Source organism: Symphalangus syndactylus, chromosome 20 (assembly GCF_028878055.3).
Source record: "Symphalangus syndactylus isolate Jambi chromosome 20, NHGRI_mSymSyn1-v2.1_pri, whole genome shotgun sequence".
NCBI classification, from domain to species: Eukaryota; Metazoa; Chordata; class Mammalia; order Primates; family Hylobatidae; genus Symphalangus; species Symphalangus syndactylus.
The window spans coordinates 17,919,180-17,934,128 of NC_072442.2; the positions used below are offsets into that span (position 1 = coordinate 17,919,180).

The 14,949-nt window shown below is 63.3% G+C and overlaps 2 protein-coding genes across 2 annotated transcripts; both read left to right on the top strand.

Moving 5' to 3' along the window:
* Positions 1-1,716: 1,716 nt before the first annotated feature.
* TBX2 (T-box transcription factor 2) lies at positions 1,717-11,504 on the top strand. Its single transcript, XM_055257850.2, has 7 exons — positions 1,717-2,641; positions 3,752-4,019; positions 5,115-5,261; positions 6,463-6,539; positions 6,648-6,811; positions 7,246-7,880; positions 10,098-11,504. The coding sequence occupies exons 1-7, from the start codon at positions 2,247-2,249 to the stop codon at positions 10,548-10,550; spliced, it is 2,139 nt and encodes a 712-aa protein (XP_055113825.1). The 5' UTR covers positions 1,717-2,246; the 3' UTR covers positions 10,551-11,504.
* A 1,033-nt stretch (positions 11,505-12,537) lies between these two features.
* On the top strand, positions 12,538-14,579 carry LOC134735176 (putative uncharacterized protein LINC02875). The gene is given in 5 exon segments (XM_063628393.1): positions 12,538-12,747; positions 12,906-13,048; positions 13,474-13,600; positions 13,708-14,056; positions 14,059-14,579. Coding segments are annotated over 5 exon segments (1,350 nt in total).
* Positions 14,580-14,949: the final 370 nt, after the last annotated feature.

A 14,949-nucleotide genomic window follows, 5' to 3' on the forward strand; every position in this document is an offset into this window, starting at 1 on the left:
CATACACACACGCACGACTTTGCAAATGTATTCACGGATTCCTAGGCCGGTACCTGGGTTACCGGCTAAGGAAAGCTGCCCTGGTTATTATCTGGTCACCTCACCGGCTGCGCAAACTTGTCCCCAACAGGTCCCTCCCCGAGGGGCCACATCTCGCCTAAGGTGGAGCCGGCAGGTATTTGCCTGTGGAAAACTGCAATGGATCCTGCCCCGTCTGCGTAGACTGCGCAGCGCGGAGTCAAAGATTCGTTCTGGCCAGAGAGGAGGTACTAAGAGAGGTGCGACCCAGCCAAGAACGAGGTCGTGGAGAAAACCCTGTGGGGGCGGCGCTCACATGTGCGGTGATGAGGAGTTGTGAGGGCCCTGGGGTCGGTCCCGAAAAGTAGGGAAAACGGTCGCAGAGCCAAACTGCTTCCGCCGGTCCCGAATCCGCACTGCCAGGAGAGATCCGGCCTTCAAACGCTGCTCCCAACGTTCAACAACGAGGTGCCCTGCGACCGGTGTACGCAGCGGGCGGGCGCCTGCATGGGTCAGTGTTGGATGTGGGATGTACGCGCCCGCCACGCTGTTGTACGGGTGGGAATGTCACCCGTGGCTAGTGCATGCTCTGTCTTTTCCTTCAGAACACGACCTTCAGGAATCAGCCTGAGTTTTCGCGCCCGAGCCCGATTGGAAGCAGGTGCGTGGTCGCTTCACTCTCCCCGTGCACACCTTGAGTTACAGCTCTCGCTGCGCACAGAGGGCACCACACGGGGCCCGAAACACACACACACACACACACCATCACTTCATGGGGGGGGAACTGGGGCTGCCGGAAGACAGAAGCCGAAGACTGATCACGGAAGAGGGGGCTTCAATCACAGGTGCTCGCAGACACCCCAACTTCCGCACGCGTTACTCAGCACTCCTTAACTTAGGAGACGTGCGCTTCCGAGAGATGAGAACAAACTAAAAAAGTGGTTGGCAGGGCGAAGAGAGGAAGCTGGTATTTCGGATGAAGGAGACTTTCGTCTCCGGTACCGGATAGGGCGAAAAATCGTTGGGTCGCGGGTGGAGAATCCGGGGTCCGCCCGCGCAGTGCCGCCCTGTGCTCAGCGAAAGGTGCGCTCACCTTCCTAGCCCCGAGGACCCTCTCCTCCCGGCCGCTGGAAAGCTCAGGGCGGGGCCCGGGCCTGCGGAGAACTCCAGGTTCCTTCCGAGTCTTCCGGTGAAGGCGGGCGCGGGTAGGGGGTCCCCACGTTTCCCCAGCGCAAGGCCGCGTCCCGCTCCCTCCCGCGCCGGCCCCAGCAGGGCTCGGCCATGGCTCCACTCACCAGCTCCCGCCACCTGGGATCCGCTCCCGGACCTCGGCCGCCCGAGCCTCCCGACTCGCCCGCCCACCGGCCTCGCTTTCCAGTGCCTGCTGTCTCTTTCCGGGGCGCAGGGACCCCCAGGCGGCGCCACGACCGGGAGCTGGGTCGGAGGCCAGGCTGGGGCTCGGACACAGAGCGGCCGGGCCTCCAGGCGCGGGAGAAGGAGGGCGCCCCCTCTCCTCTCGGGGTCGTGTCAATGCTTTGCACTTGGGGCCGGCGTGCGGCTGCGGCTGCTTCCCCAAGGCCCCGGGACCCGGGCTCCCCTCGCCTCAGGCCCTTTCGGCGGGTCAGGTCGGCCCTCCGCGCTCTCCAGTCCCGCGCAGGCAGCCGCAGGCGCGGGCGGGCGGTGGGGGCCGGGGCAGGAGGAGGGGTCTCGGGGCCCGGCGGCCCGTCATTGGTTAAGATTTTATTCTGTTGACATGTTTTCTTACTGCTGAGGCTTCCGACACCTTCTCCCAGGCCCCCCCCTCCCGGCCGGAGCTTGGCCTGAGCTGTCAAAACCCCGCCCCCGGAGACCCACAATTGGTCCAAAAAGCGTAAAATCAGCAATCAAGGGGGGCCTGGCTCGTTAGCGCAGGGGATCCGAGCTGGGCAGGACATGTGAGATAGTCACAGTTTTCCAGAGATCACGACAAGATCTAACCAGTCGCGCGTGGTCCCCGGCGCCGGAGCGGGCCAGCCCAGCCCAGCCCAGCCCGGCCCCGCGCAGAGCCCCCGCCGCCCCCGCGCACAGAGCCGGTGCCCCTTGCGGTGCGCCGGACGGGGAGCCCGGAGGAGCAGCTGCTGCGCCCGCCACCCGGGTCGTCCGTCCTCCGCGCGCGCCGCCGCCCGGGCCGGGGGTCCGAGCCGCGCGCCCCCGGCCCCGGGCCCCGGGCGCCTGGGCCGGATGTCCCGATGAGAGAGCCGGCGCTGACGGCCAGCGCCATGGCTTACCACCCGTTCCACGCGCCACGGCCCGCCGACTTCCCCATGTCCGCCTTCCTGGCGGCGGCGCAGCCCTCCTTCTTCCCGGCACTCGCGCTGCCGCCCGGCGCGCTGGCCAAGCCGCTGCCCGACCCAGGCCTGGCGGGGGCGGCGGCCGCGGCGGCGGCGGCAGCAGCAGCGGCCGAGGCGGGGCTGCACGTCTCGGCACTGGGCCCGCACCCGCCCGCCGCGCATCTGCGCTCGCTCAAGAGCCTGGAGCCAGAAGACGAGGTGGAGGACGACCCCAAGGTGACGCTGGAGGCCAAGGAGCTGTGGGACCAGTTCCACAAGCTAGGCACGGAGATGGTCATCACCAAGTCCGGGAGGTAGGGCTGCCGGCGGGCTGGAGGGCGCGCGGGCTGGCGGGCGGGCGGGCTGGGGCACGGGACCGCACGGATCAGAGCAGAGCCGGGGACTCCCGGCTCCCGGCTCCCGGCTCCAGGCTCTGGCCCTGACGCCACGCTTCGCTTCCACGGACAACCAAGTTGACTTTTCTCGTTTGGCACCGGAGCGATTTTTTTTAAACGAAAACGCTAAAATCCTCCGAATGAAATAAAACGAAAACATACTGCTAAAGAATAGCCCCAATCGTTCTGAGTCCCAGCGCAGAGGAGGCCCCGCGGCTTGACCCTGGCGGTCTCCTCCGCCCCGCGCTCTCGCTCTTCTGCGTCCGGGTCCGTCTCCGAGCTCGGGGGAAATTCAGCCTCTCCCAGACTCTGCTCCGACCCCCGAAGCCCCTAGTGGGACCTGCGCCCAGCTAGCCCCAGGCCGGTCGCTCGGTTCCTGGCAGCGAGCCCCGGGTCAGCCGAGCCCTCCGCCTCACCGGGCTGGGAGCCCTTTCTCAACCGCGGGCATCCGAGCCCTGGACTCATCTGCCGCCCCAGGCCTTAAAGGCTGAAGAAAGCCACAGCCCCGGCCCCTCCACCGTTCGACTCAGCCACCGAGAATCCAGGCCTCGGGTTCACCCTCTTCCCCCGAACTGCACGGCCAGGATGTCTTATCAGGCTCTGTAGCCCAGTTCCCAATACAAACACCCTCCAAATTTATTTCTGGGAGCTTCCGTCCCAAGTGGGTATTTCCCCTGAACGAATTTCGGGGAGATTCAGGAGAAGCGAGAATATTTCTAGAAGGCCTAGACTTCCCTCCTGAGCATCAGCTTTCATCTCAGATCAGGGAAAAAGAGGGTCCCCAGATCTGAGCACAAGGCCTAAGGGAGGCCGTTTAAGAGAGGGTCTGACAGGCAGAAATGGCAGCTCCTGGGAGCAACAACCACAGGTGGGGTCTTCCGGGCAGTGATGAGAGGGCAGAGCAGCCGACCACAGGGGAAACAGCCAGGCGGCAGCGGTGTGCGCAACGAGGAGGGATAAAGAGGAGAGGGGTCCTCGGACCTAGAACAGCCGGTTCCAATGGCATCTCCTCCCTTCCCTCCCTCCCAGGCGGATGTTCCCCCCCTTCAAGGTGCGAGTCAGCGGCCTGGACAAGAAGGCCAAGTACATCCTGCTGATGGACATTGTGGCCGCTGACGATTGCCGCTATAAGTTCCACAACTCGCGCTGGATGGTGGCGGGCAAGGCTGACCCTGAGATGCCCAAACGCATGTACATCCACCCAGACAGCCCGGCCACGGGGGAGCAGTGGATGGCCAAGCCTGTGGCCTTCCACAAGCTGAAGCTCACCAACAACATCTCTGACAAGCACGGCTTCGTGAGTGTTGGGGCAGGGTGGGGACGGTGCAAGAGATTGTTGACCCAGCACTGCAGCTGAGCAGGAAAGCAGGGCGGCAGGATCTCCCAGGGGGAAGCGCTGGGCAAACCCCCAGAGTGCCCCTGCCCAGGTCACTGCCCTGTGGCCTACGTGGGCTGGGCCTGGGCCCCAGGGCTCACCTCTGCAAGCCTGGGAAATGGTGGGGTCGGTGGCTGGCAGCTCACAATCTCAGTTCGTCAGGCCGTGGAGGGCCCCTCCTATGGTCAAGAGGGAGGCAGGTGCTGCCAGGACTGGGTCTGCAGTGCTGGGCCACGGAGGTCACCCTGCTCTTGGCCTGTAGGTGCCGAGCTTGGAAGACCTGCCCATGACCTCAACTTGTCCATCACCCTTCTGCCAAGACCCGCGTCCCTGGCCCTCCCCCAAGACTAGGGGATTTAAAAGTTAAACCACCCTCCCCACCCACCCCCCAGCCTCCCTAAGACCTTTCCCTCCTCCCACAGGCAGATGCCCAACTAGAAGGAGAGGGTTTGGGGGTTCTCTCCATTTATGCCTGAGCAAGGCCCCAGCGAACGGGGGGGGTGGTGTTTCATAGGGCAAAAGGAACTGCCCATTCTGAGGTAGGGCAGTTGGTGAGCCCCCGAAGGTTGGAATCTCCTCTCTGTGGGGTTAGGGGGCTTACCAGTGCCAGAAAGGAAGAGAGTGTTAAGAGTGGAATTGTAGGGCTCTGTTTTGTTTTATTTTGTTTGGATTTTCTTTGGGGGGAGGGGTCGTTGTTGTTTTTGTTTTGTTTTGTTTCGTTTCGTTTTTACTCTGTCTCATTTCTGTTTCCAACCGGGAAATATTTTTTTAATGGCAAGAGAAAGAGAAGCTGTGAAAAAAAAAAAAAAAGCGAGAGGAAAAGTAGAAGAAAAAGAAATAAGGGTGAGAAAAGAGCAGAGACAGGAGAAAATGGGGAAGAGGAAGAACCGAGAGAGAGAGAGAGAGAGAGAGAGAGAGGGAGACAGAGAAGTGGAGAGGAAGAGGTCAGGTACCCAAAGAATAGAAAAGCTGAGGCCGAGGCTGGCGGCTGCCGGCTGACCCCCACCCTCCCCGCAGACCATCCTAAACTCCATGCACAAGTACCAGCCGCGCTTCCACATAGTGCGAGCCAACGACATCCTGAAGCTGCCGTACAGCACCTTCCGCACCTACGTGTTCCCGGAGACCGACTTCATCGCCGTCACTGCCTACCAGAATGACAAGGTGCGCGCGGCGGGCGGTGGGCTCAGCCCCTGCACTGACGCCCCTCAACACGTGCAGGCCCAACCGTCGGTTCATCGCCCCCGAAGCCCCCCGCACGGGATCTGCGCGCTAGCGGCCCGCCCCCTAGCACCGAGCCTCGCATCCGTACGCGCAGCACCCATGGAAGTCCTCAAGGCGCCCTCTCAAGCCCACCGCGCGCACACACAGGCTCCCCTGGGGCGAGCGAACAGCTGGGCCCTCGTTCGGGTGGAGATGTTTACTTAGCAATTAGCTGAGTCTCCGGGCCCGCGCTGACATTTTTACATTTTATTCGTTTATTTCTTGGCTCAGGAATGAGAATGTAAACGAAGAGAGGGCGCCCGAGGCAATCTGCCCAGGCTGTACCGATGCTCAGAACCCGGGGCCCAGTTTTCACTCTCTCGGGGGAGCCAGAGGGTGGGACAGGTGACACAGCCCCCCAAAGCACCCCTGGCTAGTGCTCTGGGTCAGTCCAGGCCTCAGACCCCTTGGGAGGCGCTTAGAGAATTTCCTTACAATCAAAGGGCTTTTTCTGCTTGCGGCTTCTCCACCCTTGTTCTAGTGGGGCAGAGCATCGACCCTCTAGGCCTGTGCCCTTGTGCGCCACTGTCGAGTGAAAGAGAGGGTACGAGTGTCCGTGCCGGTCGTCGTGGCTTTGTGAACCAAGGTGTACGCTGGGCTGTGCGTGCTCCGTTTGGGGTGTGTTGGATACCTGTGGAGGCGTGTGAATTCGTTTGGTTCTGTAGGCGCTTGTTCTGTCTGTGCACACTTGCGTGTGTGCGGGCCCGTGAATGTGATTTGGCTTTGGGTGTACCTGCAGCCTTGCGTGTGAACTGTAGTCTCAGTGCGCGCCTGCTCGGGTGCGGAGTCGTTTAACTTGCGCAAGCCCGCGGGCGGGTGTGGATGCTTGGGCTGGTTCCGACACTGCGGCACTGCTTTAGGCCTGTGTGGGCCTGTCTAGGGATAATTCCTCGAATGAAGTTTTTGGAGGACAGACCCCGTCGCTTTCCGCGAGGCCCTCCCACCGGCCTCAGCTCGGGGCGTCCCATCCCAGGCGGGTGGGTACCAAGTGGACGCTCCCCGGGTCTTCCCTCTGCGGCCAGCAGCCGCTGACCTCGGGGTGCCCCCGACCAGGCTGGAAGAGCCAAGGCCTGACTTAGCGCCGCCCCCTTGGTCCCCGCAGATCACACAGCTGAAGATCGACAACAACCCCTTTGCCAAGGGCTTCCGGGACACCGGGAACGGCCGGCGGGAGAAAAGGTGAGGGGGCGAGGACAGCAGCCCTGTGGCGGGTGCCCGCGGGAGCAGCGAGCAGGAGGGATGGAGGGATGGGCTCCCAGCTGACCTGGTTCCTCCGCTCATCCCCAGGAAGCAGCTGACGCTGCCGTCTCTGCGCTTGTACGAGGAGCACTGCAAACCCGAGCGCGATGGCGCGGAGTCGGACGCCTCGTCGTGCGACCCTCCCCCTGCGCGGGAACCACCCACCTCCCCGGGCGCAGCGCCCAGTCCCCTGCGCCTGCACCGGGCCCGAGGTGAGGGTCGGACCGGAGGAGGGAGAGGGAGTTGGGAGGGGGGGTGGTCCTCAGGTCGCTGGGCTGGTCTTTTGCTGAGCCACCCGCTAATCTGAAAGGCCAGGAAGGAAACGTCAGCGAGTGTCTGGGGTGGGGTTTCCGTCCCGGGACTCCCCTACGAGGGCGGTCCCCGGTAGCCAGAAGATCCGGCCGGACTCCGAGCCTGGCCCCTTGGGCGCCGTGTAATTCTATGGCTGTAGGGTTTCCTCTCAAGGGCTGGGTTCCTTCCACTGTAAATCTGGGGTCTTGGATTAGGTGACCTGCAGCTGCCCCTTGCCCGACTCCAGCAGCTCCTCCGACTCGGCCTCCCCGAGAGCAGCCCTTCCCGAGTGTCCCTGATGCTGCTCGTCGGCCCCCGCCCAGGCCCCTGTAATCCGCGCGCCCTCTCCCCGCAGCTGAGGAGAAGTCGTGCGCCGCGGACAGCGACCCGGAGCCTGGGCGTTTGAGCGAGGAGCGTGCGGGGGCGCCGCTAGGCCGCAGCCCGGCTCCAGACAGCGCCAGCCCCACTCGCTTGACCGAACCCGAGCGCGCCCGGGAGCGGCGCAGTCCCGAGAGGGGCAAGGAGCCGGCCGAGAGCGGCGGGGACGGCCCGTTCGGCCTGCGGAGCCTGGAGAAGGAGCGCGCCGAAACTCGGAGGAAGGACGACGGACGCAAGGAGGCGGCCGAGGGCAAGGAGCAGGGCCTGGCGCCGCTGGTGGTGCAGACAGACAGTGCGTCCCCCCTGGGCGCCGGACACCTGCCCGGCCTGGCCTTTTCCAGCCACTTGCACGGGCAGCAGTTCTTTGGGCCGCTGGGAGCCGGCCAGCCGCTCTTCCTGCACCCTGGACAGTTCACCATGGGCCCTGGCGCCTTCTCCGCCATGGGCATGGGTCACCTGCTGGCCTCGGTGGCAGGCGGCGGCAACGGCGGAGGCGGCGGGCCTGGGACCTCCGCGGGGCTGGACGCAGGCGGGCTGGGTCCCGCGGCCAGCGCAGCGAGCACCGCCGCGCCCTTCCCGTTCCACCTCTCCCAGCACATGCTGGCATCTCAGGTAAGGCCTGTGACCTCGCGGCAGCGCCAGCGAGGGAGAAGGCCCAAGGAGCTGGCGGCGAGGCTAGCGGAGGGCCCGAGGGGTGCCAGGGTCGCTGGGAGCCTCTGGCAGGCAAGAACTCCATCCAGGGGAGGCCCGGGGATGCCCTTTAGGACACCTGGGTTCTGAGAGACGAGGACTGTGTTGTAAGTCCAGGGGCTGGCCAGGGCGCCGCTTCTGACTCCCGTGTGAGCTTTGGCAAGTCCCTGACCCTCTCTGGGCCTGCTTCCTTCCTATAGCCCCAGCGAGGAGTGCGGTGCCCATCGAGACTCTTCTGACCCTCACAGACCAGGGCCACCCCTGGCTTGTGAAGTCTTCTCTCCTGGCCTCAGGACATTTTTCTTGAGAAAAAAGACCTTTGGCTTCCTGTCCATTCTGAAAGGCTAAGGTGGCCAGACAGACAAAGGGAGGAGGAACATTTGCATTATTTTCTGGACAGTTGACCACCAGCCCTCCCAGAGATCTCTGGCCCCTCCCAGGCCTTCTATGAAATCCTCTGTCCTGGCGAAGGACAAGGCTGGTCTTTCCCCTACCTTGAGTTCCCAGCACCCCCAGCCACACATCAGGGATGAGAACTCAGCTCCTCAGGCCCCATTGAAATTCCGAGCTCCCAGGGGAGTGTTGATGAAAATGTGGCTGGGGCGCAGTAAGGAGATCCGATGGGGACAGTGGCCTCTTTGGTTGCTTGGGTGGAATATTCCCTGTGGAAAGATTTGGAATCTCTTCATTCATTTTCTTCCCTCTGAGGTTTCTGGCAAATTGAACCCCTGAGATCTTATCTCAAGGGAAGGAAAATAGCAGTTCAGGTTCTGAGAAAGCTCCTTTGCTTCAGCAGCAAATATTTTAAAAGTTGGGTTGGGAGGGGGTTGGGAGGCAGGCGATTCTGAAATGAGTTTTACACACAGCTCGGTGTTAGGGTGTGTGGAGTGTTTGAGGTATCACCATCACTCATCTGGGGCTCTGGGCTGGAAGGGAAGCCTCTGGAGAAAGTTCAGGGCCCAGAGGTTTAATCTGCACCCCTGATTATTTGTATATGTGAATGCCTCCTCCCCAGACAAACTGGTATTGATCACCGGCATCACAGAGGTCATGAGCAAGTCAGGGCTTCTAGACACTGCCTGGCCAACAGGTGCGTGGCCCGGGTGAGAATACCAGCACCTGGGAGGCATCCGTCGGTAGGGCTGCTGGTGGTTACATTCCCAGGCCAGTGCAGCCCATCCCAGACATCAGGTAGAGCCAAATCCCAAGAGAACTGAAGCCTCCCTCCTTCCTCCCAACCTGGGATGCCAGGTCTGAAATGCCCAGTGGGACCTGACTCTCTCAGGAGGGGGTATTTTCTCAGGCCTGATGAAGCTGCCTCTTTTCTTCTTCCTGCTTGAGCCAGGCCTGAGGCTCCCTGGGAGCCCACCGCAATCATCAGCCCGCTGCCCTCCTCCCCATACCCACTGGCTCTGGGGAGTAAGCCATTATCTCAAAGGTCAGGCCGTGCACCAGCCAGACCTCATGAACTCAGGAAGATGCTTGTCCAGGAGTTCCTGGCTGCTGTGCCCTTCACAGGCAAAGACTGCATTCCTTCCTCAGCTGCCAGTGAGGTGCTGCCAGGCATTTGCTGTAGAACTTTCAGGCCAGTTTATGAACTGGTTGGCACCTGTGTCCTCCTCCTGGCCCAGGCAGGAGAACCATAAGCAGGCAGAAGGAGACTTTGCAAAGTGCCTTCCCCAGCGTGTGTGCCCTCTGCCCTTCAGAGCCTGCAGATAGGAGGGGGTGGCGAGGACACTGTTCTCAATGAACAGAACCTCCAAGACACCCAAAGCTGCCTGTTTGCCGCCTAGCCCTATGCCTGCCCCATTTTCTCCCTCAAGGCCTTCACCCATGCTAGTGCAGTCACCTGGAATATCCTTTCCATTACCCCTGCTGTAATGCCCAGCACAGAACTTGATGGCAGGCCTTTGCATGGTAGCCTGAAGCGATCTCACTCTTCTAACTGGGTTTGGCCACAGGCACGCTGGCTCCTGCTTACCTGTGCTGCCTGTTGTTATAGTTATGCAAGTTGTGGTTTTACAACCCTAAAACAGCAGGGCACAGTGTCCAGGGGATAGCACTACCCCAGCACCCAGCCCACCTTCAGAAAGACTTCAGGCAAGATGTCTAACCCTTGTCTTGTTCTGTTTCTTCCAGGGAATTCCAATGCCCACTTTCGGAGGCCTCTTCCCCTACCCCTACACCTACATGGCAGCAGCAGCCGCAGCCGCCTCTGCTTTGCCTGCCACTAGTGCTGCAGCTGCCGCCGCCGCAGCCGCCGGCTCCCTGTCCCGGAGCCCCTTCCTGGGCAGTGCCCGGCCCCGACTGCGTTTCAGCCCCTATCAGATACCGGTCACCATCCCGCCTAGCACTAGCCTCCTCACCACCGGGCTGGCCTCCGACGGCTCCAAGGCTGCTGGCGGAAACAGCCGGGAGCCTAGCCCCCTGCCCGAGCTGGCTCTCCGCAAAGTAGGGGCCTCATCCCGCGGTGCCCTGTCGCCCAGTGGCTCGGCCAAGGAGGCAGCCAATGAACTGCAGAGTATCCAGAGACTGGTGAGTGGGCTGGAGAGCCAGCGAGCCCTCTCCCCAGGTCGGGAGTCGCCCAAGTGAGGGGCTGCCCAGCTGCTCCCCTGCCACGCAGGCCACCCGGGCTGCCTGCCCCTGCTGCTTGGGACGTGTACAGCATAGAATGGGTATTTATTTAAATAAAAGAGAAAAGTGGGCTGCAGCAGCCGGAATAGAGCCTCGTCTGGCAAGTCGGGGCCTGGGACACTTCCCTGGGCCTCAACAAAGATCAGGCTGCCGGAAACACAGTCACTTGGGGGCTGCTGGGCTAGATCCAGATCCGCTCCAGCGTCAAGGTGGCATCCGAAGGTGTCTCTGGTCTTCCAGCGAGGTGGGAGAGGCCTCATCCAGGGCCCGGCGGTCCCTGCAGAAGCCAGAAGGTGCAGGGGCCAGGGGTGGGAGCATCGGAGGGAGTCCCAGAGCCCTGGACCTTGGGCCTAGACCGCGTGAGAAAACTGGGTTGAGGGATGCTGGAACCAGTTACGACTGAAGTCAGTGTAGACCTGAGCTGGGAGGGAACCTGTTAAGTCTACCCACCTCTTCCCTGAAGAGACAGGCCCCCCTCCCAGCCCTGGTCAACGGAGGGAGTGGCACTTCTCTGCCTTGAGTCCCCAGGGGGAAAAAAAAAGATATTTATGAAATAAATGGTAATTTGTGTAAATAAGCTTTAAGGTTCCCAGAATATGCAAATTGGTATTAATTTATTCAAAGGTGTACATTGCTGTGTACATATATTTAGAGATTAACTCATACATTTTAAAATTTTTTTCATTTTACATGAGCATCTATATTGTACAGGGCTTGGGGGGCCCTTGGCTGCGGGAGAAGGCCCAGAACCCTGGAGGAGCCACCACCCCGCCGGCCCCCCGACCCCTCGGCCCCTCCGCCCGGGTTTGGCTCCCCCGGCCCGCGGGCTCCACCTCAGGTTTTCACTTTTCGCCCCGGAGCGAGAACGAAACGACAAAAACGCGAGAAAACAATAAAACGCTACAAAGCGAAGTGAACGGCGCTGTGCGCTCTGTGGGTCGCGCGGGGCTGGGGCGCTGCACGCGCTCAAGGAGGGAGAGGTGGGGACAAAAGGCTGCGCGCCCCTCGCCCGGCGGCAGCTGCACCCCGGGGACGTCAGGGCGGCACGGCGGCTGGGGCGCTGGCGGAGCCGCGAGGCCGGGCTGCGTCCCAGGTCGGGGCTGGGCTCCCCCTGCCGGCCGCTCTGGCCGCTCGGCGCAACGGGTCTGGGCACCCACCCGGGCCGGGAGGAGAGCAGCCGAGCGGCCTGGACTCCTGGCTTCTGACTCCCTTTCCGGGAAACCACACTGGAAACGCATCTCCTTTCAATGCTTCTGGGTGGGTGGGCTGGGAGGGTGGGTGTTCCGTGTCCAACCTCTCCCTTCCGAGGGATTCGGCTGTGTCCCACCCCGCCACACCCCGCCAAATATCGCTGAGCCTAGAATTCTTTCCCCTCTCTCTGCCTCCTGAACCTCGAAGACAAACATTTCCTCCGCGTCGGGGCTGTTGGCTAGAGTGGCAAAATCTGGACTAAAAGTTCCTACTTTAACTCTTCTATCTAAATCCCTCTTGGGAGAGTGGGGAGTGGGGTCAGTGGGCTATTTCCATTCCTGCCTCAGTTTCCCCTGTATAATAATGGGCTTGGCTGGGGTCTCTCCGGGGTCCAGCTGTGTCAGTCTCCATTAGGCTGGTCCTTTCCCGAGACCCACTCCTGCAAGGACAGCTGCCTCCCGCCCCGCGCCGGTGAGCTCCCCGCATCCTCCTTGCCCAGCTAGCAGGTGTCTCCAGCCCCCACTTCTAGCAGTGGGTGTGGGGAAGGGGTGGGAGCTGGGCGGGCACTCCTTCAGCCCTGGGTCTGGTCGGTAACCGAGCACGCCACCTCCTTCCCAGTTCTCTCCTCTTTAAGCCTTGGGGACCCTGAACGCCCTGCCCCAACGGGCTGCCCACCTTGGGCACTGCACAGGGTGGGGCTTGGGGAGGGTGCTGGCTTCCAAAACACCAGGGACGTTGAGATGGAGGAAGGGTGATGGTGAAGGTGGAATGGACAGTTGGGCCCCCAGACGCCCAGGACGCCTTTGTGGGCCGATACATTTGCAAGGAGCGAGCGAGCGAGCGAGCGAGAGAGAGAGAGAGAGATAACCAGGCCCGCCTCTTCAGGAGGGGGCTGCCCCCAGGCCACGCCGAATGCGGCTGGAGCGGGGAGGGGACTCAGCCAGTGCACGAGTGGGAGGTTGCAGTAGAACGTATCCCAACCCCAGAGGGTGGGTTCTGGCTTCCCTGCCTCAGACCAATCCGACGGGGACACAGAAGCCCGTTTTCCAGCCTAAATAGAAGCCCGTGGGCAGCACGTTTGTTGGAGGTCGCTTTGGGCTGAAACGCCTCTCATACTCCTAGAGGAGGGGCGAGTTTGCGTCCCGCGGCTTCTCAATTTCAGCAGGACATCAGGAGGGAGACGAAGAGTCGGCTGCAGGCCGCGGCGGCCTACGTACAGGACTGCGGACACCAGGGGGCAGCACCGACCTAGGGTCGCAGGAGGGGTGCGGGTGCGGGCATGGACGCGGGGCAGGCGGGTGCCTGCGAAGGCCAGGCGGGGCGGCCTAGTCGCGGCCGTTTTTAGGCCGCGTCGTTGCTGCAGCAACCCGCGTGGGGTGGGGTGGGGTGGGACTCCAGGGCCTCGAGATCCCCCACCCCACTCTCGCCGCCACCTCCCACCGCACATGTCCCCCTCCGAGTCGCCCACCCGGCGCTCCGCGGGGCCCCAGCTGGTAGTCTGAGTGCGACTGCGGGAACCCGCGCCCGGCGGCTGGGCCTTGTCCCAGACAAAGGCTAGGCCACTCCCATATCCAATTAAGCCACCCTCCTCCCAGGCCTCCCAGCCCTCATTGTCCCCGGGGTCGCCAATTAGCCTAGGCGCCCCTCGTACCCGCCGCTCCGGTGCCGCAAGGCCTCCTTAACCCTTCAGAGCCTGGCCCGGGTTCCTTGGACGGCAGAGCCGCCGGCACACGCGTGGCAGGAGGGCCTGTGCTGGGACGACGGCGATACCTGCTGACGGCCTAGACTGTCGCCTCGGGCCCTCGCGTGTGGGGCGTGTGAGGTCTAAGAGGGAATTGTGCGTGTCGGTGTGGGGTGGCGCGTGCGATTCCCGGAGGAACTCGGAGATGGAGGGTGTGAGTGCGGGGCTCCGAGAGACCCCTAGCGGCTAAGCCGCACAGATCCCAAGGCCCGAGGGACCTCATTTCCTCTCGGGTTAATCGGAATCTTCCGAGCCCTCAAGCCCTTCCTCCTCCACTCCCCCGCCGCTGCTGTGGAGAACCGGAGCTACCGGTGTGGCCTGGCCCTGCCCTCCCGAAGGGCGCAGCTCCCGGGCCCGCCTCCCCAGCCTGCCTTCCTCCGCTCTGGGAAGGACCCAAAATCCAGTCCCTCTTCCTCCCACTCCTTCGCTGTCCTTGGCCCCGAGGTGCGGAGCACCGGCGGTCAGGCGGGATCCCGCAGGAGGCCGAGCGCTCCATGCTCGCAGGACTGGGCGGCAGCGGAGGGAGCCCCCGCCCTCCGGGCTCCGGGTCTCCTGGGCACCCTCCCGGGAGCGCCTTCGTGGTGGAGGCTGGTCACCGGGCGCTGAATGTGTCCGAGCACGCCCGGGGCGGTTTTGCACTTGGACTTCCTTTTGGGCTCTCCGGAGGCGCATATCTGTTCCTCCTATTGGATGGGGCCGGGGACCCCGAACCCACTCCGGAAGCACCGATTTCCAGAGCTGACGGCCGCGCCTGGTTTCTCAGCGAGTCCTCTTGGCAGCTCCCGCAGCTCCCCGCCGGGAGCACGAGTGGGAGCGAACCCAGACCCCGCCCAGGCCCCGGGCCTCGGCAACTCCCCACAGGCCCACGAGATGGCGCTGCAGGCCAGGGCCCGGGCCGCGGCCTCACAGCCCGCCTAGGGCGAGGGCGGGAGATAGACTGCGGGCCCCGGCAAGCCGGGAACGGAGGCACAGCCACCGACACATGCAGAGCCGGGTCCGGAGCCCGGCACAGGCCGCCGAGGGACCGAGGGACTCCGGGGCTGCGGACACACTGAGCGGAGGGCTTGAGGCTCGGGGTGGGGCCTTCTACCCTGCTGCCGGAACAGCCCGGCAGCGCCAGCTCGGCGATCTTCCAGGCTGCTGCAGACCCCAACCTGTCCTCTTCTGCGCGCCCGCGGGGCTGGGCCCTCGCGTTCTCTCTGCGGGAAGTGAGCCGCCGGCCTCCGGCCTCCTGGGCCCCTCCAGGAGGGGGCTGTGGCTGGGATCTGCAGCGCGCGGGGCGCACGGCCCTAGGAGCGCGGGGCCCACTCGACGGTGAGGACTTAGGGGCGGGATAGGGGAAGGATCGGCGGCGATCCAGCGTTCCTCCAGAGGAGAGGGCCCCCTCGGCTCCGACCCGCCCTCCTCAGCACCCTCACCCGGCTC

Excerpts from the sequence above, each read along its gene's own strand:
- TBX2 (XM_055257850.2), top strand. The coding sequence starts at position 2,247 with ATGAGAGAGCCGGCGCTGACGGCCAGCGCCATGGCTTACCACCCGTTC. Across the intron at positions 4,020-5,114 it reads TCTCTGACAAGCACGGCTTC|ACCATCCTAAACTCCATGCA; the intron begins GTGAGTGTTGGG and ends CCCTCCCCGCAG. Across the intron at positions 6,540-6,647 it reads AACGGCCGGCGGGAGAAAAG|GAAGCAGCTGACGCTGCCGT; the intron begins GTGAGGGGGCGA and ends GCTCATCCCCAG.